The 24265-nt window shown below is 41.3% G+C and overlaps 1 protein-coding gene across 1 annotated transcript in view; it reads left to right on the top strand.

Moving 5' to 3' along the window:
• The window catches only part of MROH1 (maestro heat like repeat family member 1), a 1587326-nt gene that overhangs the window by 261077 nt on the left and 1301984 nt on the right, over positions 1-24265 (top strand). Inside the window, exon 7 of the mRNA XM_053715983.1 lies at positions 15769-15861. Coding sequence (XP_053571958.1) covers positions 15769-15861 — 93 coding nt within the window. The remainder of the gene's footprint in view (positions 1-15768; positions 15862-24265) is intronic.

Below are 24265 nucleotides of genomic sequence, written 5' to 3' on the forward strand. Positions count from 1 at the left end.
TCGTGGAATCCCCTGTCACTGTATGACTAAAGGTCTCGCCTGTCACAGTATAACTGTATGACTCATGGTCTCCCCTGTCACTGTATGACTCATGGAATCCCCTGTCACTGTATGACTAAAGGTCTCGCCTGTCACAGTATAACTGTATGACTCATGGTCTCCTCTGTCACTGTATGACTGTATGACTTATGTTCTTGCCTGTCACTGTATGACTCATGGTCTTCCCGTCACTGTGTGTCTGTATAACTCATGGTCTCCTATGCCCCTGTGTGTGTATCACTCGTGTCAATGTATGTGTATGACTCATGGACTCCCCTGTAACTGTATGACTCATGGTTCCCCCTGTCACTGTATGACTGTATAACTTATGGTCTCCCCTGTCACTGTATGACTCATTGTCTCCCCTGTCACTGTATGACTCATGGTCTCCCCTGTGACTATATGACTCATGGTCTCCCCTGTGACTATATGACTCATGGTCTCCACTATCACTATATGACTATGTATCAAAAATTATAAAATAAAGACAATGATAATGGAATTCACTAATCATAAGGAAATACAGTAAATCAAGCAGTCTTTTAACCTTTGATTTATATTGCTGAAGGATTTTTGCAATGCCAATTATCAATATGCAAGAATCCAATATAGAGACACTCTTTCACAAAAGAAACTATACACCAACTGATAAAAATATACCTCTATACATAAAGCATTAACGTTGACCCTTTTGTACACCATTTTTCAAATGTTTATATCACAGCATATGGTTTAGATATTTACAGCCAAATGTGTGTATATTCAAGGTTGGTGGTTTAAAAGTCTCTACAGTGGGTAAATTTCGCTTTAAAAGGAAAAAAAAAACTGCATAGATCCTATTATTAACTATGACAGCTACTCCCTTCCACAGAGTTGGGGCCATCCTCTTGTAAGGTGTTGCAGGTTTTGGATTTTTCCTTACAGTTACGATCTTCTAGTGACGTCACATTTTTTCATTTTAATTTGTACATTTTTTTTTTTATTTTTCTTTCACTGTTTATGTTTACACTGTATATTTACTATATTGGTTGAAATCAATATAAAAATTGATTCAGTAGTATCAGTTGGTGTATAGTTTCTTTTGTGAGAGAGTGTCTCTATATTGGATTCTTGCATATTGATAATTGGCATTGCAAAAATCCTTCAGCTATATAAATAAAAGGTGAAAAGAGTGCTTGATTCCCTGTCTTTCCTTATGATTAGTGAATTCCACTATCATTGTCTTTCTTTCATAATTTTTGAAATATACTCTATATATGGGTCTGCACTATTTCCTCTAAAGAGGACATTATGGCATATAGCTTGCCCCAGTGACATTAATTGAAATTCTCCTTGCCTATTTGCATATCACTATATGACTCATAATATCCCTGCCACTGTGGGTCTGTCTGACTTATGGTCTCCCCATTACTGTGTTTCTGTATAGTTCATGTTCTCCCATGACTGTATGACCATGTTGCTCATGGTCTCCACTGTCACTATCTGATAGTATTGCTCATGGTCTCCACTGTCACTATCTGATTGTGTGACTCATGGTCTCTGCTGTCACTGTACGGCTTGCTGTCTTCCCTGTCAGTTTGTGACTGTACGGCTTGAGGTCTCCTATATCAGAATCAGCAGTTCAGTCCCTTGCTTGTACAACTTATGGTCTCACATATTCTCTGTGTTAAAGTGAATGTAAAGTTTAATGAGTAAGTGCCCGGTTTTTAAAAATACTCTTAAAAAAAGGGGGCACTTTCATTCATTAAACTTTACAATGAAGCTGATTTTTTTTAAATACTTACCTTTCTTTATGGAAAGGAGACCGGGGATCCTCCACCCGCAGCTCCTACTGTACTTAGCAGATCAATGACGAATCCGGCTTCCTCCAATCGTTGCATGCCCCCTTTGGCTTCCAGCTTGTAAGACAACGCAACGATTGGAGGAAGCCAGATTTCTCATTGATCTGAGGGTGGTCTGCTTTTCTTCTTAAATGGAAAGAGACCACAGCTGCATTCATTTTTGGGAAATAAGAACCTGACCACCAGGAGGAGGCAAAGACAACCCAGCCAAAGGCTTAAATACTCCTCCCACTCCACTCATCCCCCAGTCATTCTTTGCCTTTCGTCCCAGGAGGATGGCAGAGAAGTGTCAGAATTTTTTATTTTTGTTTTTGTCTCTTATGGAGGGTAGTACTCTTCGGCAGGGACAGGAGTTTTAAGTAGTCCTGTCAGTCTCTCAGTGAGGGCTTGGATGAAAGTAATAGTCCGGAGATGCATGGAGTTTCTTTCTGCAAAACCATCCCGACTCATGTTAACAGCTTCTCAAGCAATCGGCGTTGTACTTTGCTTTGCTGCCTGCTTTCTTCTCTCAAGTCTATAGCGGAGGCAATGCTACTATCTGTCACACTTGAAGGGCCGTGTTCCTGTTCCATGGCGTAGATTGCAGTAAGATTGTTTCATTTTACGTTATTTGCAATGTACTATAATGTGAATGTTTCCAGAGAGGCTATCGCCTTGCGGGTCTAACTTATAACATAAGGGTCTCAGTGAGTCTCTTTTAATATCTTGGAATCGAGGGTTAATATCTCCTGAGGGGGGTTATTGACCGGGGGGGGGGAGGTTTATAATCATGTTTGTTATGTGATTCAATCTGCTTATGTGCAATGTTTACTGGGCTCGTGGTTGGAACATTGAGGCCTTTGGAAGTGACGCAGCCTTTTGGTTGGGCGCTCTTATTTGGACTGTACGGTTCACCTTGTGTTTGGGCATGGCTACGTTCCATTCCATTTCCGCATTCCCGACCGCGTGGCGAAGGAAATTTCTTTTTAATGACACAATGAGTCCACGGATCATCTTAATTACTAATGGGATATTCACCTCCTGGTCAGCAGGAGGCGTCAAAGAGCACCACAGCAAAGGCTGTTAAATATCACCTCCCTTTACTCCCACCCTAGTCATTCTCTTTGCCTACGTTAGTGCTAGGAAGTGGTAAAGTGAGGTGTTATTATAGATTCTTCAATCAAGAGTTTATTATTTTTATAGTAGTACTAGATTGTGCTGCTTTGTCTTAGGGTGTAGCCGTAGTCCATATCTGTCTCTTCAGTAGAGCAGTGGTGGCTTTAGAGCAATGGGAACTTGTGGGACATAATTCTCACTGCGCCTCCCATATATGGATGCTGCCCTAACCCAGAAAACCTGAGTGATATTTACTCAGGAATTTCTTTTCTTTCACAGGCCCATGTGGGGGAGAGGACCTCTAAAGCCTGGTGAACTGCCTTGCTGTCATGCAGACATTTGATGTAAGTCCTACTTTATTATTTCTGGGACTAGAGCAAAGACACTCAGAAAAAAAGGGAGCACTTCACTATCGACATTACACAATATAAGTGGCTCATAAAATATGCACTTTATTATTGGGACAATGTAAACCCTCAGAGACTGAGAGAACTGGACAGCATTAAGCAGGCACTGGGAGACAAGAATTTGTTTATGACTCTGGTGGTTTTACACTTATGGCGGTTTTTCTCACAAAATACCGACCGGGAGATTAGGTTATTGTTAGCAACGCCCACGATGGGCGGATCCTTCTGAGTTGCGCGCCCTTTCATTGCGCCTTAGTGTATGGACACAAGAAGGTCAGAAAGTTCCAGTAAACATGCGCTTCTAGGACCGGAAAGCAGCGGTGTTGTTCCCCTATCGAGTCCGGATCGTTTTCCTACAAAGAAAGAGGTTCTCCGGTCTTGCAGTCAGGTAGGCACCTCAGCAAAGCTGCTGAGGTGTAAGGGTGTCATTTTATTTTTTTTCAGTTCAATGGAGTAAATTTTTTACATTCAAAGTAAAAAAGTTACACTTTTAAATTTAAAGGGGCAGTAACGTTTTTGCACTTAAAATTTTTTACTACAAAACGTGGAACCACCAATCCTTTTTTGTTCCTCATGTATTGAGAGGACTTTAAATTATAGGGATAGACTTTTTTTCTGAGCCAACTTGTTCTAAAGCAGATTAGGGCTGCAACAACTAATCGGTAAGATTGATCATAAAAATAGTTGTCAAAGAATCTCATTATCAATTAGGTGGTCAGCGATTAGTTGGTTAATTGCACAGCACCAGCTGCTTCAATCTGATGAACTCCTGTACATGGTGTTGTGCAAACATTTTTTATTTATTTTTTTTTCTATCCAATTAATCGGATGATTATTGTCCTAATCGGATAGAAAAAATATTAAAAAGATAAATAAATTCAATTTTTTTTTTCACAATCTTAGTTGCAGTAGTTCCTCAGATTAAAGCAGCTGATGCTGTGCAACTGACCAACTAATCACAGGCCACCTAATTGATAATGAGATTTGTTGACAACTATTTTTTATGTCTAAACTTACCGATTAGTTGTTGCAGCCCTAAAGCAGATGTTGTCCAAGAGTCTAATGACGAAGTTCAATATATGCCGCATCTTTCTCCTCATGTGTCCCAAATTTTACCAACCTTACATGCAGTGCCTTGCGCTTCCTCTCTAGCTCCCGCGGTAGTCTCTTTAAAAGACATCGCTTCTCCTATGTCTTCTGCAGTTTCAGATGCGTTGTCTGCTTTTCCAATGTTGCAGGGAAAGCGTAAGAGGAAAATCGGAAACTCAGTAAGCGAGGTTTCTGAAGCAGTTGTTGCGATTTCGGAGGTCCCTTCCCAGAAGACTGAAGAGGAGGATTCCGTTGTAGCATCTAAAGGGGAAGTTTCAGATTCGGAAAGTGCAATTCCTCTTGCTGATACTGAGGTTGTATCTTTCAGGTTTAAGCTAGAACACCTCCGTCTGTTACTTAAAGAGGTTTTAGCTACTTTGGACGACAGCGACTCCACGGTAGTTGTGGTTCCTAAGAAGTTCAGTAAGCTGAAAACATTTTTTGAGGTTCCTTCCTCGATAGAGGTTTTTCCGGTACCAGACCGAGCTTCTGAGATCATTGCTAAGGAGTGGTAGAGACCGGGTATACCCTTTTCTCCATCTCCTATATTTAAAAAGATGTTTCCCATAGCCGACTCTATTAAGGAGGCTTGGCAAACAGTTCCCAAGGTGGAAGGAGCTGTTTCCACCTTAGCTAAGAGAACTACTATTCACATAGAGGATAGTTGTGCTTTCAAAGATCCTATGGACAAGAAATTAGAGGGTTTACTCAAAAAGATGTATGTACACCAGGGCTTACAATTACAGCCAGCTGTGTTCATTGCTACCGTCACTAGTGCGGTGGCATATTGGTTTGATGAGTTGTCTGATGCTATCTGGACAGAAACTTCTCTGGATGAAATCCAGGATAGGATAGAAGCTCTTAAACTGGCTAATTCCTTTATTACAGATGCTTCCCTTCAAGTTATCAAACTGGGAGCAAAGATTTCAGGTTTCTCTATTCTAGCTCGCAGAGCCTTATGGTTAAAACCTTGGTCTGCGGATGTGTCCTCTAAGTCTAAGCTTCTAGCTATTCCTTACATGGGGAAGACCTTGTTTAAACCTGGCTTGACGGAAATTATCTCTGATATCACGGGAGGTTAAGGTCATCTTCTCCCTCAGGATAAGAGAAACAAACAAAAAGGACGACAGAGTAATTTTCGTTCCTTTTCGAAATTTCAAGGGATATTCTCCCTCTACCGCTTCCAAGCAGGAACAGTCTAAACCTGCATGGAGACCCAATCGGTCTTGGAATAAGGGAAAACAATCTAAAAAGCCTGCTATTGAATCAAAGACAGCATGAAGGGCATGCCCCCGATCCAGAACCGGATCTTGTAGGGGACAGACTTTCTTTCTTCGCTCAGGCTTGGGTTCGAGAAGTTCAGGATCCCTGGGCAATAGAAATAGTGTCCCAGGGATACAAATTAGATTTTAAAAGTTTTCTACTTTCAAGATTATCTGCAGACCAGACAAAAAGAGAGGCGTTCTTACACTGCGTAGGAGACCTCTCCGACCTGGGAGTGATTGTTCCCGTTCCAATACAGGAACAGGGTCTGGGTTTTTATTCCAATCTGTTCGTGGTTCCCAAAAAAGAGTGAACCTTCAGACCAATTTTAGATCTCAAGAGTCTAAACAAATTTCTTAGGGTACCGTCCTTCAAGATGGAAACTATTCGTTACAATCTTCCTTTGATCCAAGAGGGTCAATTTATGACAACAGTGGATTTAAAGGACGCTTACCTGCATGTTCCCATTCACAGGGATCATCACAAGTTCTTAAGGTTTGCCTTTCTGGTCAAACACTTCCAGTTCGTGGCTCTTCCTTTCAGTCTTACCACAACTCCCAGAATTTTCACAAAGGTTCTGGGATCGCTGTTGGCGGTGCTTCGGTTATGGGGCATCGTAGTGGCGCCCTATCTGGATGACATCCTAGTTCAGGCACTATCCTTACAACAAGCAAGATCCCACACGGACATGGTGTTATTCTTCCTGCGATCTCACGGGTGGAAGGTAAATTTGGAAAAGAGTTCCTTAGTCCCAAATGCAAGGGTAACTTTCTTGGGAACCATATTAGATTCCCTATCAATGAAGATTTTTCTGACAGAAGTCAGGAAATCAAAGATTTTTGAAACTTGCCTAGCCCTTCAGTCCACTCCTCGGCCATCAGTTGATCAGTGCATGGAGGTAATCGGGCTGATGGTGGCGGCAATGGACATCATCCCATTTGCTTGTTTCCATCTCAGATCTCTGCAGTTAAACATGCTCAGGCAATGGTACTGAGATTATGCAGATTTGTCTCCTCGAATTCTGCTGGAACAGGAGACAAGGGATTCTCTTCAATGGTGGTTGTCTCTGGATCATCTTTCCTTAGGGAACCTGCTTTCGCAGACCTTCTTGGGTTATTGTGACGCCAGCCTTCTAGGATGGGGAGCAGTCTGGGGCTCCCTAAAGTCTCAGGGAGTTTGGACTCAGTCAGAGTCTGTTCTACCTATAAACATTCTGGAACTGAGAGTGATCTAAAATGCTCTTCTGGCCTGGCCCCAATTAGCCTCGGTCCGGTTTCTCAGGTTCAAGTCGGACAACATAACTTCTGTGGCTTACATCAATCATCAGGGAGTTCCTTAGCGATGACCGAGGTAGCCAAAATAATCCAGTGGGCGGAAACCCACTCTTGCTGTCTGTCTGCTATCCACGCCACATCCCAGGGGTGGACAACTGGGAGGCGGACTTCCTGAGCAGGCAGACCTTTCATCTGGGAGAGTGGGAACTCCATCCGGAAGTGTTCTCCGGCTTGATTCTCAAGTGGGGTCAGCCGGAATTGGATCTCATAGCATCCCGACAGAATGCCAAGTTCCCGAGATACGGGTCGAGGTCCAGGGACCCCCAGACGGAGCTGATAGATGCCCTTGGACCTTCAGTCTAGCATACCTATTTCCTCCGTTTGCTCTTCTTCCTCGGGTCATTGCTCGAATCAAACAGGAGAGGTCATCGGTGATCCTCATAGCACCGGCTTGGCCTCGCAGGATTTGGTATGCAGATCTGGTGGACATGTCATCTTTGCCACCTTGGAGAATTCCTTTGAGGAAGGACCTTCTAATACAGGGGCCCTTCCTTCACCCAAATCTAGTTTCTCTGAAGCTGACTGCTTGGAGATTGAACGCTTAATTTTATCCATGGGGGTTTTTCTGACTCGGTCATAGAGACCATGATTCAGGCTCGTAAGCCTGTAACTAGAAAGATTTACCATAAGATATGGCATAAATATCTCTACTGGTGTGAATCCAAGGGTTATTCATGGAGTAGAGTTAGGATTCCTAGAATTTTGTCTTTTCTTCAAGAGGGTTTGGAGAAAGGATTATCGACAAGTTCCCTAAAGGGTCAAATCTCTACCTTTATCTATTTTGTTACACAAACGTCTGGCAGATGTTCCAGATGTGCAATCATTTTGTCAGGCCTTGGTCAGGATCAGGCCTGTGTTCAAACCAGTTACTCCTCCATGGAGTCTGAATTTAGTTCTTAAAGTTCTTCAAGGGACTCCGTTTGAGCCTATGCTTTCCTTAGATATTAAATTGTTATCTTGGAATGTTTTATTTCTTGTTGCTATTTCTTCTGCTCAGAGAGTGTCAGAGCTCTTGGCATTACAGTATGAGTCTCCTTATCTTATTTTCTATTCAGATAAGGTAGTTTTACGTACTAAATTAGGATTTCTTCCTAAGGTTGTTTCTGATCGGAACATTAATCAGGAGATTGTTGTTGTTTTCTTGTGTCCTAATCCTTCTTCTCAGAAGGAAAGACTTCTGCACAATTTGGACGTGGTCCGTGCTTTAAGGTTTTACCTGCAGGCAACTAAGGATCTTCTGCATTGTTCGTAGTTTTCTCAGGAAAACGTAAGGGACAGAAAGCTACGGGTACTTCTCTTTCTTTTTGGCTGAAGAGTATCATACATTTTGCATATGAGACTGCTGGACAGCAGCTTCCAGAGAGAGTTACGGCTCATTCCACGAGGGCTGCTGATTTCTCATGGGTATTAAAAAATGAAGCTTCTGTGGAACAGATTTGCAAGGCTGCAACTTGGTCCTCTCTTCACACTTTTTCAAAATTCTACAAATTGGATACTTTTGCCTCGGCTGAGGCTGCTTTTGGGAGAAAGGTTCTTCAAGCAGTGGTGCCTTCCGTTTAGGTTCCCTGTCTTGTCCCTCCCGTATCATCTGTCCCTCCCATTAGTAATTAAGATGATCCATGGACTCATCGTGTCATTAAGAAGAAAAGAAAATTTATGCTTACCTGATAAATTTTATTTCTTTTTTGACACGATGAGTCCACGGCCCACCCTGTTTTTGAGAGACAGGTTGTTGGTTATTATAAACTTCAGACACTTCTGCACCTTGTTGCTTCCTTTCTCTCCTATACTTCGGTCGAATGACTGGGGTGGGAGTGAAGGGAGGTGATATTTAACAGCCTTTGCTGTGGTGCTCTTTGCTGCCTCCTGCTGACTAGGAGGTGAATATCCCATTAGTAATTAAGATGATCTGTGGACTCCTTGTCAAAAAATAAATAAATTTATCAGGTTAGCATAAATTTTCTTTTTGTAGTCCGCAGGGGTCTGGTCATAGGAGGTGGTGAGTGCCCCAGCCATTGGGGGTGTCGGGTGCCGTTTTAGTTTTCACTTCTTTAGTCCATATTTAAATATCCTCTATCCAGTTATGGAGGATTCTGATGCTGAGACTGTGTTAATTTTAAATTCAGTTACAGAGGATTCTGATACTGAGACTATTTTGATTTCAGATTCTGTATCCGGTGATGAATCCGGAGTGGCCTCATTGATGCCTGTCAACCAGTTTTGTTCTGTATGCCATTTCAGAGTGCCTGGTTCCACGGGCTCGGGGAATCAAGTGACTGCTGAGCTACCCGCTTTTGGGGGTCCTGTCCTCCGAGAGGCGAGTTCCCTACCAAATCATACTTCTGCACATGCGGATAACCCAGTTTATGGTTCCTCCATGGCGTGTTTCCCCCGGAGGTTGTGGCACATTCTTGCTGCATAATGTTGGCGATTTGAGAATGTGCTCGTGCCATATCGTCCCAGGCCTTCTACCTTGGGGAGGGCCTCTACATTTCCCCTCGGGGGTATCTGTCCCTGAATGTTGTGCCTTCCGTTACAGGATTGCGCGCCTTTGCATGTTGCTCAGGCATGTTTTTCAGTTATTAAATGACCGTATCGTTACCAGATTACGGGGATTTTCAGTTTGATAATTCGAATGGTGCACCTCATTAGACATGTGGGGATTAGGCAATCTCCTGATTGTCATTGGTTTGAGATCTTTCCCAGTTTTGTAGATAGGGCTCCGTTTGGCTAATCCTGCGGGTATTCCTTTGTCTTTTTGGGCGTTAACCTCCGTGTTGCCTTATATTTTATTTATATCCGATGGGATTGATACTTCGGGAACCTTCTGAGATTTATGCTCTTTATTACTTCTTCAGAAGTTGTTGGACATGTTAGTCCTCTGTGAAAAATGTCTGTTTTCTGTTTTTTCCCCTACGAGGGAGAATTTTCGCAGCTTGCCGGTTGGGCCCCTAGGTGCAGGCTGGTCCTGTCGGGTTTGTTCGGTTTTGCCGCTGTTCAGACACGTGGCGCTATTCTGCTCGGCTGGTTCGATTGAAGCGCCGAGTGCTCAGGTTAATCATTATTTTTTAATGGTGAACTAAGCATTCGAGAGGGCATGTGGGTCCGTGAGATGGGAAGGATTGTTTCAGTCCTTATAACCTTCAGTCATAGATGAGTTTTTCCGCTGCGCCACTCTATTTGACATCTGATTTCATCAGAACATATAGTTTCCTCACCCATGTGGTGGAGGGTGGGACGGCTTAATGCCCCTTACCACTATTGAGCGGTTTGGCCTTCATTTTTTAGGCCTCTGGATTGTCCTTTTGGGCTTGATACAGCAACTTGTACAGGTTAGCTGTTTGGCATGCGGAATGTTTGCAGATTGAAACCTGTTGCAGCTCTTGACACCTTGCAGGTGTATGCTTAAGCTGTTTCTAGTATTTCTAGATGCAGCTCTTACTCTTCACTGAGTTATAAAAGGCCTTTGGGTCTTCTTCCATTGCCTCCGGGTGAGTAAATCTCCTTTTAGGGATCTGTGTTTCCGGGTGATTGTTGTTCCCTGCGGGGACTTTGGTTTAGCTCAGGGTTTTCCGGAGCTAGGTATGCCTTCTCTTCCTTGTGTCCTCTGCTTGTGCGGAGGTGTTAGGGAGACTAGTCCTGCTAGTGGGATTTATTTGACCTGGAGGTATCCCTTTGTTGTCCTGAGGCTCTGAGAAGTATCTTCATATGGCTACTAGCCTTGCTCCTTGGAGCGTTGGACTTTAGCTAGGGGTGGTTCCTTCCTTTGGTCGGAGCTTTCAAGTTCTTCTCGCTATCCGGATTCTCTGTATATGCATCCATACCCTTGTGTCTGGTTTTTTGCTGGTTGGGGTGTTTAGTTCTAGGGTAAGGTTTGCCTGAACTATTAGGTGCCCGGACCTGTTTTTCTCCCTGAGTCTTCCGGTTGCTGAAGCTTCACTTGTCCTTTTTACTGACCCAGTCTTGGGTGGTTTTGGAATCTTTGATCTCAGGGCTGGTAGGGGTGTTCGACGGTGGTGGGAATTTGGGCTATGTCCTTGCTCCATCTACCTAACCTGGTCTTGGTAGGCCAGGTTTTCTGAGTATTTTTTACTCTTTGCCCATGTCATCTGGTGGTTAGCCGTGTGGCTTGAGCCTCAAGGGTGGTAGTTCATACCCAGCTGCTCGCGCTGGATGTCCAATTTCTGGTGCGCCTTAGGGTTCCCCTGGTCAGCTTGGCAATGTTCCCGTAGATTCCCTGCTCTGCAGGCAAATGTGTTGGCTGTGCCTCTGTTTGGCAAGCTACTTGTAGGGGGGTCCTTTTCTAGGACATCTGTGTTGGCAATTTCTCTTCCCGTTAGCTGATGACTTTGGGCCTTGATGATAGTTGTTGTTCTTCCGGCATCATCCCTTTTCTTTATGGGATATTCTCCTCCCTATGGAGATAGAGTCCTTGCTTGGGGCTTCTCCTGGATGGGAGGCGGAAGGATGGGATTGGTTCCCCCTGGGGTCTTGCTGGCTCCAAGCAGACTTGTTGGGCCTTTCTTTGATAGATCCTTAGGTCTATGGCCTGGTTGTCTGTTTCAGAGTCGGTTTGTACTTGTGCTCTGCGGATATGGCTGTGCTATCCTTATGCTCGTTCCTGTACCTGTTTCGGGATTCTTTTGTTTCCCTGTCTTGGATCCCAGAGGCTGGGTTGGTCCAGCTGAGTGTTGGCCTACAGGTCAGGATGGCTGAGCGGTCTAAGGAACTGCGTTAGGGTCGCAGTCTCCTCTGGCTGTGTGAGCTTTGTTGAGTCTATACCTGTTAGCTTAGTCTGCTAGGGTATAGATTTTCCTTTCAACTTGATCTATTGAATAGAAGAGGGTTTACTCTTCCTTTGGGTTCTGAGGGTATACTCTTGCGTTTGCGGTCTGTTTCTTGCTTGACTGCTTCTTCTTCCTCGCAAGTACCCTCTGTGTCGTCCTGTTGTGGACTCCGTGTCTCAAACTTGGGGTTTTTCACCTGGGTGTATTACACACTTTTTCATGGTCAGACACTGGGAGGACTTTGCCTCTTCAGTTGCATTCCGTGCTTGCAGGATATTGGGGAGACGTCTGTTCTGTCTCTGTGCCCGATCTTATCCCGAGTTTCGCTTGGTATAGGAATGGCCTCCTTTCCCTGTTTGGGCCCCTTTGCGTCTCTGTGAGCTGGGCTCACTCGTAGAGGTGTTCTTTTTGTATTAGGGGACCTTTGGTTTCCTTGGTTCTCCTTTGCCTTGCTCCCTTGGAGGTTTCTGCTGGTGTCTACTTCATTTGTGGAGATGAGCGGTGGGGGACCGTTTGTTGTACGGCGGTGTCTCCTGGAGGACTGTTAGCTCAGTCGAGTCTGTTTCCAGTCTCTGGTTTGGCTTCTGGACTAACTGCGAGTCAGTGTCATTGGAGCTTTTCCTTTTAAATTTTTCTCAGCTTAGGCCAAAGTGTTTTTTTTTTATTGGGCAGAGGTTCGGGCCTGGTACCCTCCCGTCTTGGTATTCAGTGTCCTCTGTAGCTTGGGTATTGTTTTCCCAAAAGTAATGAATGCAGCTGTGGACTCTTTCCATTTAAGAAGAAAAGCATAAATGATGCTTACCTGATAATTTCCCTTTTTTCTTGTCAGTATATGGCCGGGTTATAATACAATATATTTAATAATTATCCATAGAAACAAACCCCCAATAAAATGCATATACAAAACAATAAAATTAATGTAAATTCCTAAATTAGTTAAAATGTGTAGACACATTGAAATATATGTATAGAAAACAAGATATGAATCAAACTATATACTTTTAAACTGTTATAATATGCTATGCAAAGATCATAAAAATTACCTTATTCACAATAACCTCTCAAACCAGAGTTGAATTTAAATATCACAATGAGATGCCAAGGTAGGGTTCACTAACTTTAACAGTGCTTAGTTAAACAATAGAACAATGTACTTTAACAGTCAATTTCTATGCCAAATTATCTGAGGAAATATGCAATACAAAGGACATTTGTTTGGTAAATAAATTATTTAGCAATAGTGAATAGTTAAGACTACACAGGACTGTGAAACACTAGTTTTAAATACAAATTGTCCTTTTAAAATGACTAACTGCAATTCAGTTATAGTTACCAACTATCTGTGTCTAAAATATTAAAGATAAACAGTCATACATTACCAACATGAGCCAATATATTATTATTATTATTGTATTTCAATCCTTTCCAAGTATTTTCTTGTTTCACCTTATATGAAAATAAGTGTATTTGCAATGTGGATAAGAAAAAGTAGCCAATTTGCTTAAAAGTGACTGTGTCCCAATGCCAAGTTATCAGTCCAGAGTTCAGCAAAAGTCAGCCACCTGCTCTCTCCTCTTGCATTCAGCTTATATATCTTAATCATTGGTGAAGCGATATGATAGGCCTTTCAGAACCTTGTCCCTCTCATTGGTCACCTAGGAGACGCCTCCCTGATTGGCTCTCTATGTGCTCTAATAGACAATTCATTTGGCTGTCATACCAGTTTTAATCCCCTAGGGGGCAGCAAACAACAAGAAATATAGTCTTACCATCCATTTTTGCTTCAATTTAATACATCCTTATAAAGTGATTATTTAAACTAATTTACTTCCTTGTATTAATAAGTTACATGTTCAAATACACATGGATCACACAGTACCATTTTTTCTGATAATTTTAAGACCAAACGTGAATATATTCCACTTATAATATCTAAAAATGTGTTTAAAATCATATTTTCTATGAAATGATTTAAAAAGATTACAATATCTTCATCATGGATTCACTTACTCTCTCAGGCATCACCTTAATTTCTCATACATACCTTGAGGTTAGCAGACCTGTGTCATTTTCATTTAATTATATCTACATTGGATTACTATCCCATACAGATTAATATTTAATCTCTGTATATTTATTTTTGATGGTATAAAACATAGGATATTGTTTAAAATACCAATTATATATGTACTTATTAGATGCCTGAAAGATGTAAAGAAATAGGTTATTAAAATTGGACATTTTAAAATTGACTGTATTGCCACTTATTTAATTCCAGCATACACTTCTAATATGTTACCGTTATACAAATAGACAATCTGAATTGCATTTCCCCAGATCCATATATAGACATTTAATACAGTCTAAGGCATATATTTAATTTTTGAGATTTAAACCCAAGTTGTGATTCAAAATGAATTCACAAGTTATAATGTAAAACATGTGTCTCTGCTATCCAGTACAGATGTTTATCTAACATCGCAGGTACCAATTTGCATCGAAGAGTGAATGGTCACTTTCCCACAAAACTTGTCATTTCTTCAGCTAAAAAATTGCCCTACGAATCTCATTAGGCCTCAAATAAAAATCCCAGACACCACGTCTACACCAACCCAGGGTTTCCCGTGACCTAGGTAATGAGACAGATGTTCTCTTTGAAGTAACTTGCCTTTTCTCTAATTGAAACAGAGAGAGGGGATTGTTTACACACCGTTTAACAAATAAAATGAGTTATTGGTCTTATCATAAATCTATGTGTAGATAAATATACATACGTATATATATTATTTAATGATACTCAGATATCCTGACATTCTGATGGAAAGAGTCCACGGCTCCCCACCCGTAATTTTGTGTGGGGCGTCCTTATATTCTTCTGGCACCTTTCACCCTGATATTTCTTCTACTTTTCCTTGTTCCTCGGCAGAATTACTGGGGGATGAGGGAAATGGGAGGAGTATTTAAGCCTTTGGCTGGGTTGTCTTTGTCTTCTCTTGGTGACCAGGTTCTTTTTTCCCAAAAGTAATGAATGCAGCTGTGGACTCTTTCCATCAGAAGAAAAGGAAATTAACAGTTAAGCATAGTTTGTTTTTCATAAAACAAATCGCCGGTCTGGTCTCCATAAAACAAAGGTATTTTAAAAAAGAAGCTTAAATTCAAAGTTTAATGAATGAAAGTGCCCCTGTTTTTAAGAGTATTTTTAAAAACCAGTTACGTATTCATTAAGCTTTACATTCACTTAAACTTCTTAATGACCGACGACATACAGGGTACGTCCTACAAAAAATGGTCGTTAACGACCAAGGACGTACCCTGTACGTCCAACGGCAATCTGAGCGCTGGAATCTGGCAAACCTATGCATGGGGGGCATATGTGTACTCAGGAGGTCTTGCAGAAAACAATCTGGAGTGTTTTTGTTTTGCAATAACTTACAGCAGGCTCTCTTAAATCATAGCCAAAAAGCAATGTGTGTGTAAAAATGAAAAAGTACCACCACACATTTTCTACATTTTTTTTGTGGCTAAAACAGTTGCATCAAAGGCATCAAAACACCCCATATACAATACCTTGGGGTCTCAGCTTCTGAAATATATGCATGTTCATGATGAGCAAATCAATTGAAGTATGTTAAAAGGCCCCACAAAGATGAGTAAGAGGAAAATTACAGCTAAACACAAACACCGCAGAAATGTAGAAATAGCCCTGGTCCCAAACGGTCAACAAATGGAAAAGTGGTCTGGTCACTAAGGGGTTAAGCATTCTGTTCCTATTACCTTCTGGTTTAAATTCTAATTTAATACTTATTCATGTTCTTGTCCTTTATTTTTCCAAATACAAATATGTGGTGCACTTTTGTGTCTGTATTGCCTCATAGTTTGCATTTTTTTATTTGCTTTTGTCTTCTGATTGTAGAGCCTGTGCCAGATATTGGAGAGCTCTATTTCCAATGAGAGTCGCACATTGGAACCACTCCTGGACTCTCTGCTGGTGACATTACATGCCCAGGCAAGTGTGTGATTTATTTTTTTGTCATGTTCTCTGTGATTGATCCCTAAATTGAGATAATGGAGTGTTTTCTCGATTGTAATGTGTTGTGAGCCTGAGCCTAACATTTTTAGCACAGTTTTTAATGATTTAATGAGAGTAATCTGGAAGTTATCTCCAGAAAAAATGTGTCTATGGGCAACCTGAGAGGATTTTCTTTCATAAGGTTGTGAGAGTCTAGGAGCCATTATTTCAAAGATTTAACTCCAGGCAAAGATACCCAACAGTTCAAGAGCTTTTAATCCCTTCCTCATCTCTGGTATCTCACTCTTATTTCTTTCATGTAATTGGCAAGAGTCCATGAGCTAGTGACATATGGGATATACAATCCTACCAGGAGGGGCAAAGTTTCCCAAACCTCAAAATGCCCATAAATACACCCCTCACCACACCCACAATTCAGTTTTACAAACTTTGCCTCCTATGGAGGTGGTGAAGTAAGTTTGTGCTAAGATTTCTATGTTGATATGCGCTTCTCAGCATTGTTGAAGCCCGATTCCTCTCAGAGTACAGCGAATGTCAGAGGGACGTGAAGGGAGTATCACCTATTGAATACGATGATTTCTCTAACGGGGGTCTATTTCATGGGTTCTCTGTTATCGGTCGTAGAGATTCATCTCCTACCTCCCTTTTCAGATCGACGATATACTCTCAATTTACCATTACCTCTACTAATAACTGTGTTAGTACTGGTTTGGCTATCTGCTATATGTGGATGAGTGTCTTTTGGTAAGTATGTTTTTTATTTCTTAAGACACCTCAGCTATGGTTTGGCACTTTATGCATTTATATAAAGTTCTAAATATATGTATTGTGCTTATATTTGCCATGAGTCAGGTTCATGTATTTCCTTCAGCAGACTGTCAGTTTCATATTTGGGGAATTTAAACATTTTAAGAAATGTATTTCTTACCTGGGGTTTAGTCTTTTTTTCAATTGACTACTTTCTTGCTATTGCGGGTATTAGGCCCGCGGGTGCGTCAAATGCTAAACTTTATTGCGTCATTCTTGGTGCGAAATTTTTTTTGACGCGGAAAAAGACGTTTATGATGCAACTTCGTCATTTCCGGCGTCATACGTGACGCCGAGACCTTTCACACGGCGGCGTCATTAGTGACGCGAGTGTGTCATTTTCGGTTATTTTTGGCGCCAAAAAAGTTTACGTTACGTTGTGCGTCATACTTGGCGACAATTTTTTTTCATTATTTCAATACCCCATTGATGTTTGCCTCTTGCTTTTTTCTCTATCAGAGGCCTATGCTTTTGCATTTTTTCCCATTCCTGAAACTGTCATATAAGGAAATAGATAATTTTGCTTTATATGTTGTTTTTTCTCTTACATTGAGCTGGAACATTGCTGCCTGACATCGGTTCTACCAAAGCTAAGTGCATTTGTTCTAAAAGTTTAGAAATTATTCCACCAAATGTCATTTGTAATAGTTGTCATGATAAACTTTTACATGCAGATAGTGTTTCCATCAGTAATAGTACATTGCCAGTTGCAGTTCCTTCAACTTCTAATGTACATGATATACCTGTAAATTTTAAAGAATTTGTTTCTGATTCTATTCTGAAGGCTTTGTCTGCATTTCCACCTTCTAATAAACGTAAAAAGGTCTTTTAAAACTTCTCATTTAGCTGATGAAATTTCAAATGACCAGCAACATAATAATTTATCCTCTTCTGATGAGGATCTATCTGATACAGAAGATCCTTCCTCAGACATTGACACTCACAAATCTACTTATTTATTTAAAAGAGTATATGCGTTCTTTATTAAAGAAGTGTTAAATTACTTTGGATATTGAGGTAACCAGTCCTATTGACGTTCAGTCTAATAAACGTTTAAATGCTGTTTTTAAACCTCCTGTGGTTTCCCCAGGGGTTTTTCCTATTCCTGAGGCTAATTCTGATATGATTTCTATGGAATGGAATAAGCCAGGTACTTCTTTTATTCCTTCTTCAAGGTTTAAAAAATGGTATCCTTTACCAGCAAAATCTATAGAGTTTTGGGAAAAAGTCCCCAAGGTTGATAGTACTTCCTTTAAGGATCCTTTAGATAGGAAGCTTGAATCCTATCTAAGGAAGGCCTATTGATATTCAGGTCATCTTCTCAGACCTGCTATTTCTTTGGCTGATGTTGCGGCTGCCTCAACTTTTTGGTTGGAGAATTTAGCGCAACGAGAATTGGATCCTGACATATCAAGCATTACTCGCTTACTGCAACATGCTAATAATTTTATTTGTGATGCCATTTTTGATATTATCAAAATTGATGTTAGATCCATGTCTTTAGCGTATTAGCTAGAAGAGCTTTGTGGCTTAAATCTTGGAATGCTGGTATGACATCTAAATCTAGATTACTATCTCTTTCTTTCCAAGGTAATAATTTATTTGGTTCTCAGTTGGATTCTATTATTTCAACTATCACTGGAGGAAAAGGAGTTTTTTTGCCTCAGGATAAAAAAACCTAAGGGTAAATCTAAGGCTTCTAACCGTTTTCGTTCCTTTCGTCAGAATAAGGAACAAAAACTTAATCCTCCTCCCAAGGAATCTGCTTCCAGTTGGAAGCATTCCTCAAATTGGAATAAATCCAAGCCATTTAGGAAACCAAAGTCTGCCCCTAAGTCCGCATAAAGGTGCGGCCCTCATTCCAGCTCAGCTGGTAGGGGGCAGATTAAGGTTTTTCAAGGATTTTTGGTTAAAATCTGTCCAAAATCATTGGATTCAGAGCATTGTCTCTCAAGGTTATCGAATAGGATTCAAAGTAAGACCTCCTGTGAGAAGATTTTTTTCTCTCACGCATCCCTGTAAATCCAGTAAAAGCTCAGGCTTTTCTGAAGTGTGTTTCAGACCTGGAGTCTTCAGGGGTAATCATGCCAGTTCCTCTTCAGGAACAAGGTTTGGGGTTTTATTCAAACCTATTCATTGTACCAAAGAAAGAAAATTTGTTCAGACCAGTTCTGGATCTGAAAATTTTGAATTGTTATGTAAGAGTACCAACTTTCAAGATGGTGACTATAAGGACTATTCTGCCTTTTATTCAGCAAGGACATTATATGTCCACAATAGACTTGCAGGATGCATACCTTCATATTCCGATTCATCCAGAACACTATCAGTTTCTGAGATTCTCTTTTCTAGACAAGCATTACCAATTTGTTGCTCTTCCATTTGGCCTAGCAACAGCTCCAAGAATCTTTTCAAAGGTTCTGGGTGCCCTACTATCTGTAATCAGAGAACAGGGTATTGCGGTGTTTCCTTATTTGGACGATATCTTGGTACTAGCTCAGTCTTTACATACTGCAGAATCTCACACGAATCAACTTGTGTTGTTTCTTCGCAAACATGGTTGGAGGATCAATTTACCAAAAAGTTTATTGATTCCTCAGACAAGGGTCACCTTTTTAGGTTTCCAGATAGATTCAGTGTCCATGACTCTGTCTCTAACAGACAAGAGACGTTTAAAATTGGTCGCAGCATGCCGGCACCTTCAGTCTCAGTCATTCCCTTCAGTGGCTATGTGCATGGAAGTTTTAGGTCTCATGACTGCAGCATCGGACGCGATCCCCTTTGCTTGTTTTCAGATGAGACCTCTACAGCTTTGCATGCTGAATCAATGGTGCAGTGATTATACAAAGATATCACAATTAATATCCTTGAATCCCAATGTACGACACTCTCTGACATGGTGGATAGATCTCCATCGTTTGGTTCAAGGGGCCTCTTTTGTTCGGCCAACCTGGACTGTGATCTCAACAGATGCGAGTCTTTCAGGTTGGGGAGCTGTTTGGGAATCTCTGACAGCACAAGGGGTTTGGAAATCTCAAGAGGCGAGATTACCAATAAATATTTTAGAACTCCGTGCAATTCTCAGGGCTCTTCAGTTTTGGCCTCTGATAAAGAGAGAACCGTTCATTTGTTTTCAGACAGACAATATCACAACTGTGGCTTATGTCAATCATCAGGGTGGGACTCACAGTCCCCAAGCTATGAAAGAAGTATCTCGGATACTTGCTTGGGCGGAATCCAGCTTCTGTCTAATCTCTGCGGTGCATATCCCAGGTGTAGACAATTGGGAGGCGGATTATCTCAGCCGCCAGACTTTACATCCAGGGGAGTGGTCTCTCCATCCAGATGTGTTTTCTCAGATTGTTCAGATGTGGGGTCTTCCAGAGATAGATCTCATGGCCTCTCATCTAAACAAGAAACTTCCCAGATACCTGTCCAGGTCCAGGGACGTTCAGGCGGAAGCAGTGGATGCACTGACACTTCCTTGGTGTTATCATCCTGCTTACATCTTCCCGCCTCTAGTTCTCCTTCCAAGAGTGATCTCCAAAATCATCATGTAACAGTCTTTTGTGTTGCTGGTGGCTCCAGCTTGGCCACACAGGTTTTGGTATGCGGATCTGGTGCGGATGTCCAGTTGCCCGCCTTGGTCACTTCCATTACGGCCGGTCCTACTATCTCACGGTCCGTTTTTCCATCAGGATCTCAAATCATTAAATTTGAAGGTGTGGAAATTGAACGCTTAGTTCTAAGTCATAGAGGTTTCTCTGACTCAGTGATTAATACTATGTTACAAGCTCGTAAATCTGTCTCTAGAAAGATTTATTATAGAGTTTGGAAGACTTACATTTCATGGTGTTCTTCTCATAAATTCTCCTGGCATTCTTTTAGAATTCCTAGAATTTTACAGTTCCTTCAGGATGGTTTGCATAAGGGTTTGTCTGCAAGTTCCTTGAAAGGACAAATCTCTGCTCTTTCTGTTTTATTTCACAGAAAGATTGCTATACTTCCTGATATTCACTGTTTTGTACAGGCTTTAGTTCATATTAAGCCTGTCATTAAATCAATTTCTCCTCCTTGGAGTCTTAATTTGGTTCTGAAGGCATTACAGGCTCCTCCATTTGAGCCTATGCATTCTTTGGACATTAAACTACTTTCTTGGAAAGTGTTGTTCCTTTTGGCTATCTCTTCTGCTAGGAGAGTTTCTGAGCTATCTGCTCTTTCTTGTGAGTCTCCTTTTCTGATTTTTCATCAGGATAAGGCAGTTTTGCGGACTTCTTTTCAATTTTTACCTAAGGTTGTGAATTCTAACAACATTAGTAGAGAAATTGTTGTCCCTTCCTTATGTCCTAATCCTAAGAATTCTTTGGAGAGATCCTTACATTCTTTGGATGTGGTAAGAGCTTTGAAATATTATGTGGAAGCTACTAAAGATTTCAGGAAGACTTCCAGTCTATTTGTTTTATTTTCTGGTCCTAGGAAAGGTCAGAAGGCTTCTGCTAGTTCCTTGGCTTCTTGGTTGAAACTTTTGATTCATCAAGCTTATTTGGAGTCTGGTCAGGCCCCGCCTCAGAGAATTACAGCTCATTCTACTAGATCGGTCTCCACTTCGTGGGCTTTTAAGAATGAAGCTTCAGTTGATCAGATTTGCAAAGCGGCAACTTGGTCCTCTTTGCATACATTTATTAAATTCTACCGTTTTGATGTATTTGCTTCTTCGGAAGCAGTTTTTGGTAGAAAAGTTCTTCAGGCAGCTGTTTCAGTTTGATTCTTCTGCTTTTGATTTAAGTTTTTTTCTTTCAAAGATGAAATAAACTTATTTTTGTTTTGGGTTGTGGATTAATTTTTTCAGCGGAATATGGCTGTTTTTATTCTTTATTCCCTCTCTCTCTAGTGACTCATGCGTGGATGACTCCACATCTTGGGTATTGATATCCCATATGTCACTAGCTCATGGACTCTTGCCAATTACATGAAAGAAAACATAATTTATGTAAGAACTTACCTGATAAATTCATTTCTCCTACATTGGTGTATCCGGTCCACGGCTTCATCCTTACTTGTGGGATATTCTCATTCCCTACAGGAAGTGGCAAAGAGAGCACATCAAAGCTGTCCATATAGCTCCCCCTCTGGCTCCGCCCCCCAGTCATTCTCTTTGCCGCTCTACACAAGTAGCATCTCCACGGGGGTGGTAAAGAGTATGTGGTGTTAGTTGTAGTTTTTATTTCTTCTATCAAGAGTTTGTTATTTTAAAATAGTGCCGGTTTGTACTATTTACTCTACAACAGAAAGTGATGAAGATTTCTGTTAAAAGAGGAGTATGATTTTAGCACCAGTAACTAAAATCCATTGCTGTTCCCACGCAGGACTGTTGAAACCAGAGAACTTCAGTTGGGGGGTACAGTTTGCAGGCTTATCTGCTTCAGGTATGATCAGTCATTTTTCTAACAAGACCAAGTAATGCTAGAAGACTGTCAGTTATCCCTTCTGGGATAGGTAAGCCATTTTCTTAGACTCAGTAACAGAATTAAGGCTTATAACTAGGGCTCTATGCTGGTTGACACTATTGTGGGCTAAGTCGATTACTTTTTATCATGTTTATGTGACATTTTAAGTGTTTTTCAGACTTGAAACACTTTTGGGAAATTTTATTTACGCCTGGCAGTTGTTTAGACACCTAGTCTTGTCAGAAAGGCCCCTTCACTCTGGAATGCAGAGGAAGGAGGCCTCATTTTCGCGCCTCAGTTGCGCAGTTGCTTTTCACTAGGCAGTTCATGCAGCTTCACGTGGAGTATCCAGAGGCTTGGAAACGGACTTCAGAGAGGCTTATTACTTATTTGAATAACCCCTAAGGAAGGTAAACGCCGCAGTAGAGACTGTGGCATGAGACTGTAGTGTCTTTAACCGGTTAATTACTGTTATTAGCTCCGGTTTGGGCATTTAAGGGTTAAATTGTCTGAAAATTGGTGTGCAATACTTTCAAAGCATTAAGACACTGTGATGAAAATTTCATAAAGATTGGATATTTCTTTGATGGTTTTCTGACATTTCAGTAATAAAGTGTATACTTTTATTATTTAAAGAGACAGTAACGGTTTTGTATAAAATAATTTTTATTGCATTAAAACTCTGCCTAAGTCTGTCTAACATGTCTGTGCGTTCAGATAGCCTATGTTCTGTGTGCATGGAGGCCAAGGTAGTTCCCCCATTAAATGTATGTGTAAAGTGCGCAATAGCGTCCAAACAGATAAAGGACAGTACTATCACTTTTAAAAATGTTGCCCAAGATGATTCTTTAAATGAAGGTAGTGGGGATAGTTCATCATCCTCTCCTTCTGTGTCAACGCCAGCTTTGCCCGCGCAAGCGATACCTAGTACATCTGACGCGCCTATGGCTGTTACTATGCAGCAATTAGCAGCAGTAATGAATAATTCTTTAGCAGCCTTTTTATCCAAACTGCCAGTTTTTCCTAGAAAGCGTGATTGCTCAGTTTTAAATACAGAGGATGAGCAAGCAGATGCAGGGGATAATTCATCTGTGGTACCCTCACATCAATCTGAGTTGGCGGTGAGGGAGGGCCTGTCTGAGGGAGAAATTTCTGACACAGGAAAAGTTTCTCAGCAGGCAGAGACTGATACCATTGCATTTAAATTTAAACTAGAACACCTCCGCGCCCTACTTAAGGAGGTGCTAGCTACACTCGATGATTGTGATCCTTTGGTGATTCCAGAAAAATTGTGCAAAATGGACAAATTTTTAGAAGTCCCAGTGCACTCTGATGCGTTTCCGATACCCAAGAGGGTGGCGGATATAGTGACTAAGGAGTGGGAGAAGCCAGGTGTACCATTTGTTCCCCCTCCTATATTTAAGAAAATGTTCCCCATTGTTGACCCCAGAAGGGACGCATGGCAGACGGTCCCTAAGGTAGAGGGGGCGGTTTCAACATTAGCTAAGCGCACAACTATACCAATAGAGGACAGTTGCGCTTTCAAAGATCCTATGGATAAAAAACTAGAAGGGTTACTTAAGAAAATTTTTGTTCAGCAAGGTTTCCTTCTGCAACCAATTTCGTGCATTATTCCTGTCACCACGGCGGCGTCTTTTTGGTTCGATGAACTAGAAAATTCGCTCCAGAAGGAGACTCCTTATGTTGAGGTCATAGACAGAATTCACGCACTGAAGTTGGCTAATTCCTTTATTTTAGATGCTGCTTTTCAATTAGCAAAATTAGCGGCGAAAAATTCAGGTTTTGCAATAGTGGCGCGCAGAGCGCTTTGGCTAAAATCTTGGTCGGGGGATGTATCGTCCAAAACAAAATTGCTTAATATTCCTTTCAAGGGTAAGACCCTATTCGGGCCAGAATTGAAAGAGATTATTTCTGACATCACTGGGGGAAAGGGCCATGCCCTTCCACAGGATAGACCTTTCAAAGCAAAAAATAAGTCTAATTTTCGTTCCTTTCGCAATTTCAGGAACGGACAGGCTCCTAGCTCTACAGCCTCTAGACAAGAGGGTAACGCATCCCAGCCCAAACCAGCATGGAAACCATTGCAAGGCTGGAACAAGGGAAAA

This window comes from Bombina bombina, chromosome 5 (genome assembly GCF_027579735.1).
Source record: "Bombina bombina isolate aBomBom1 chromosome 5, aBomBom1.pri, whole genome shotgun sequence".
Taxonomy (NCBI): Eukaryota; Metazoa; Chordata; class Amphibia; order Anura; family Bombinatoridae; genus Bombina; species Bombina bombina.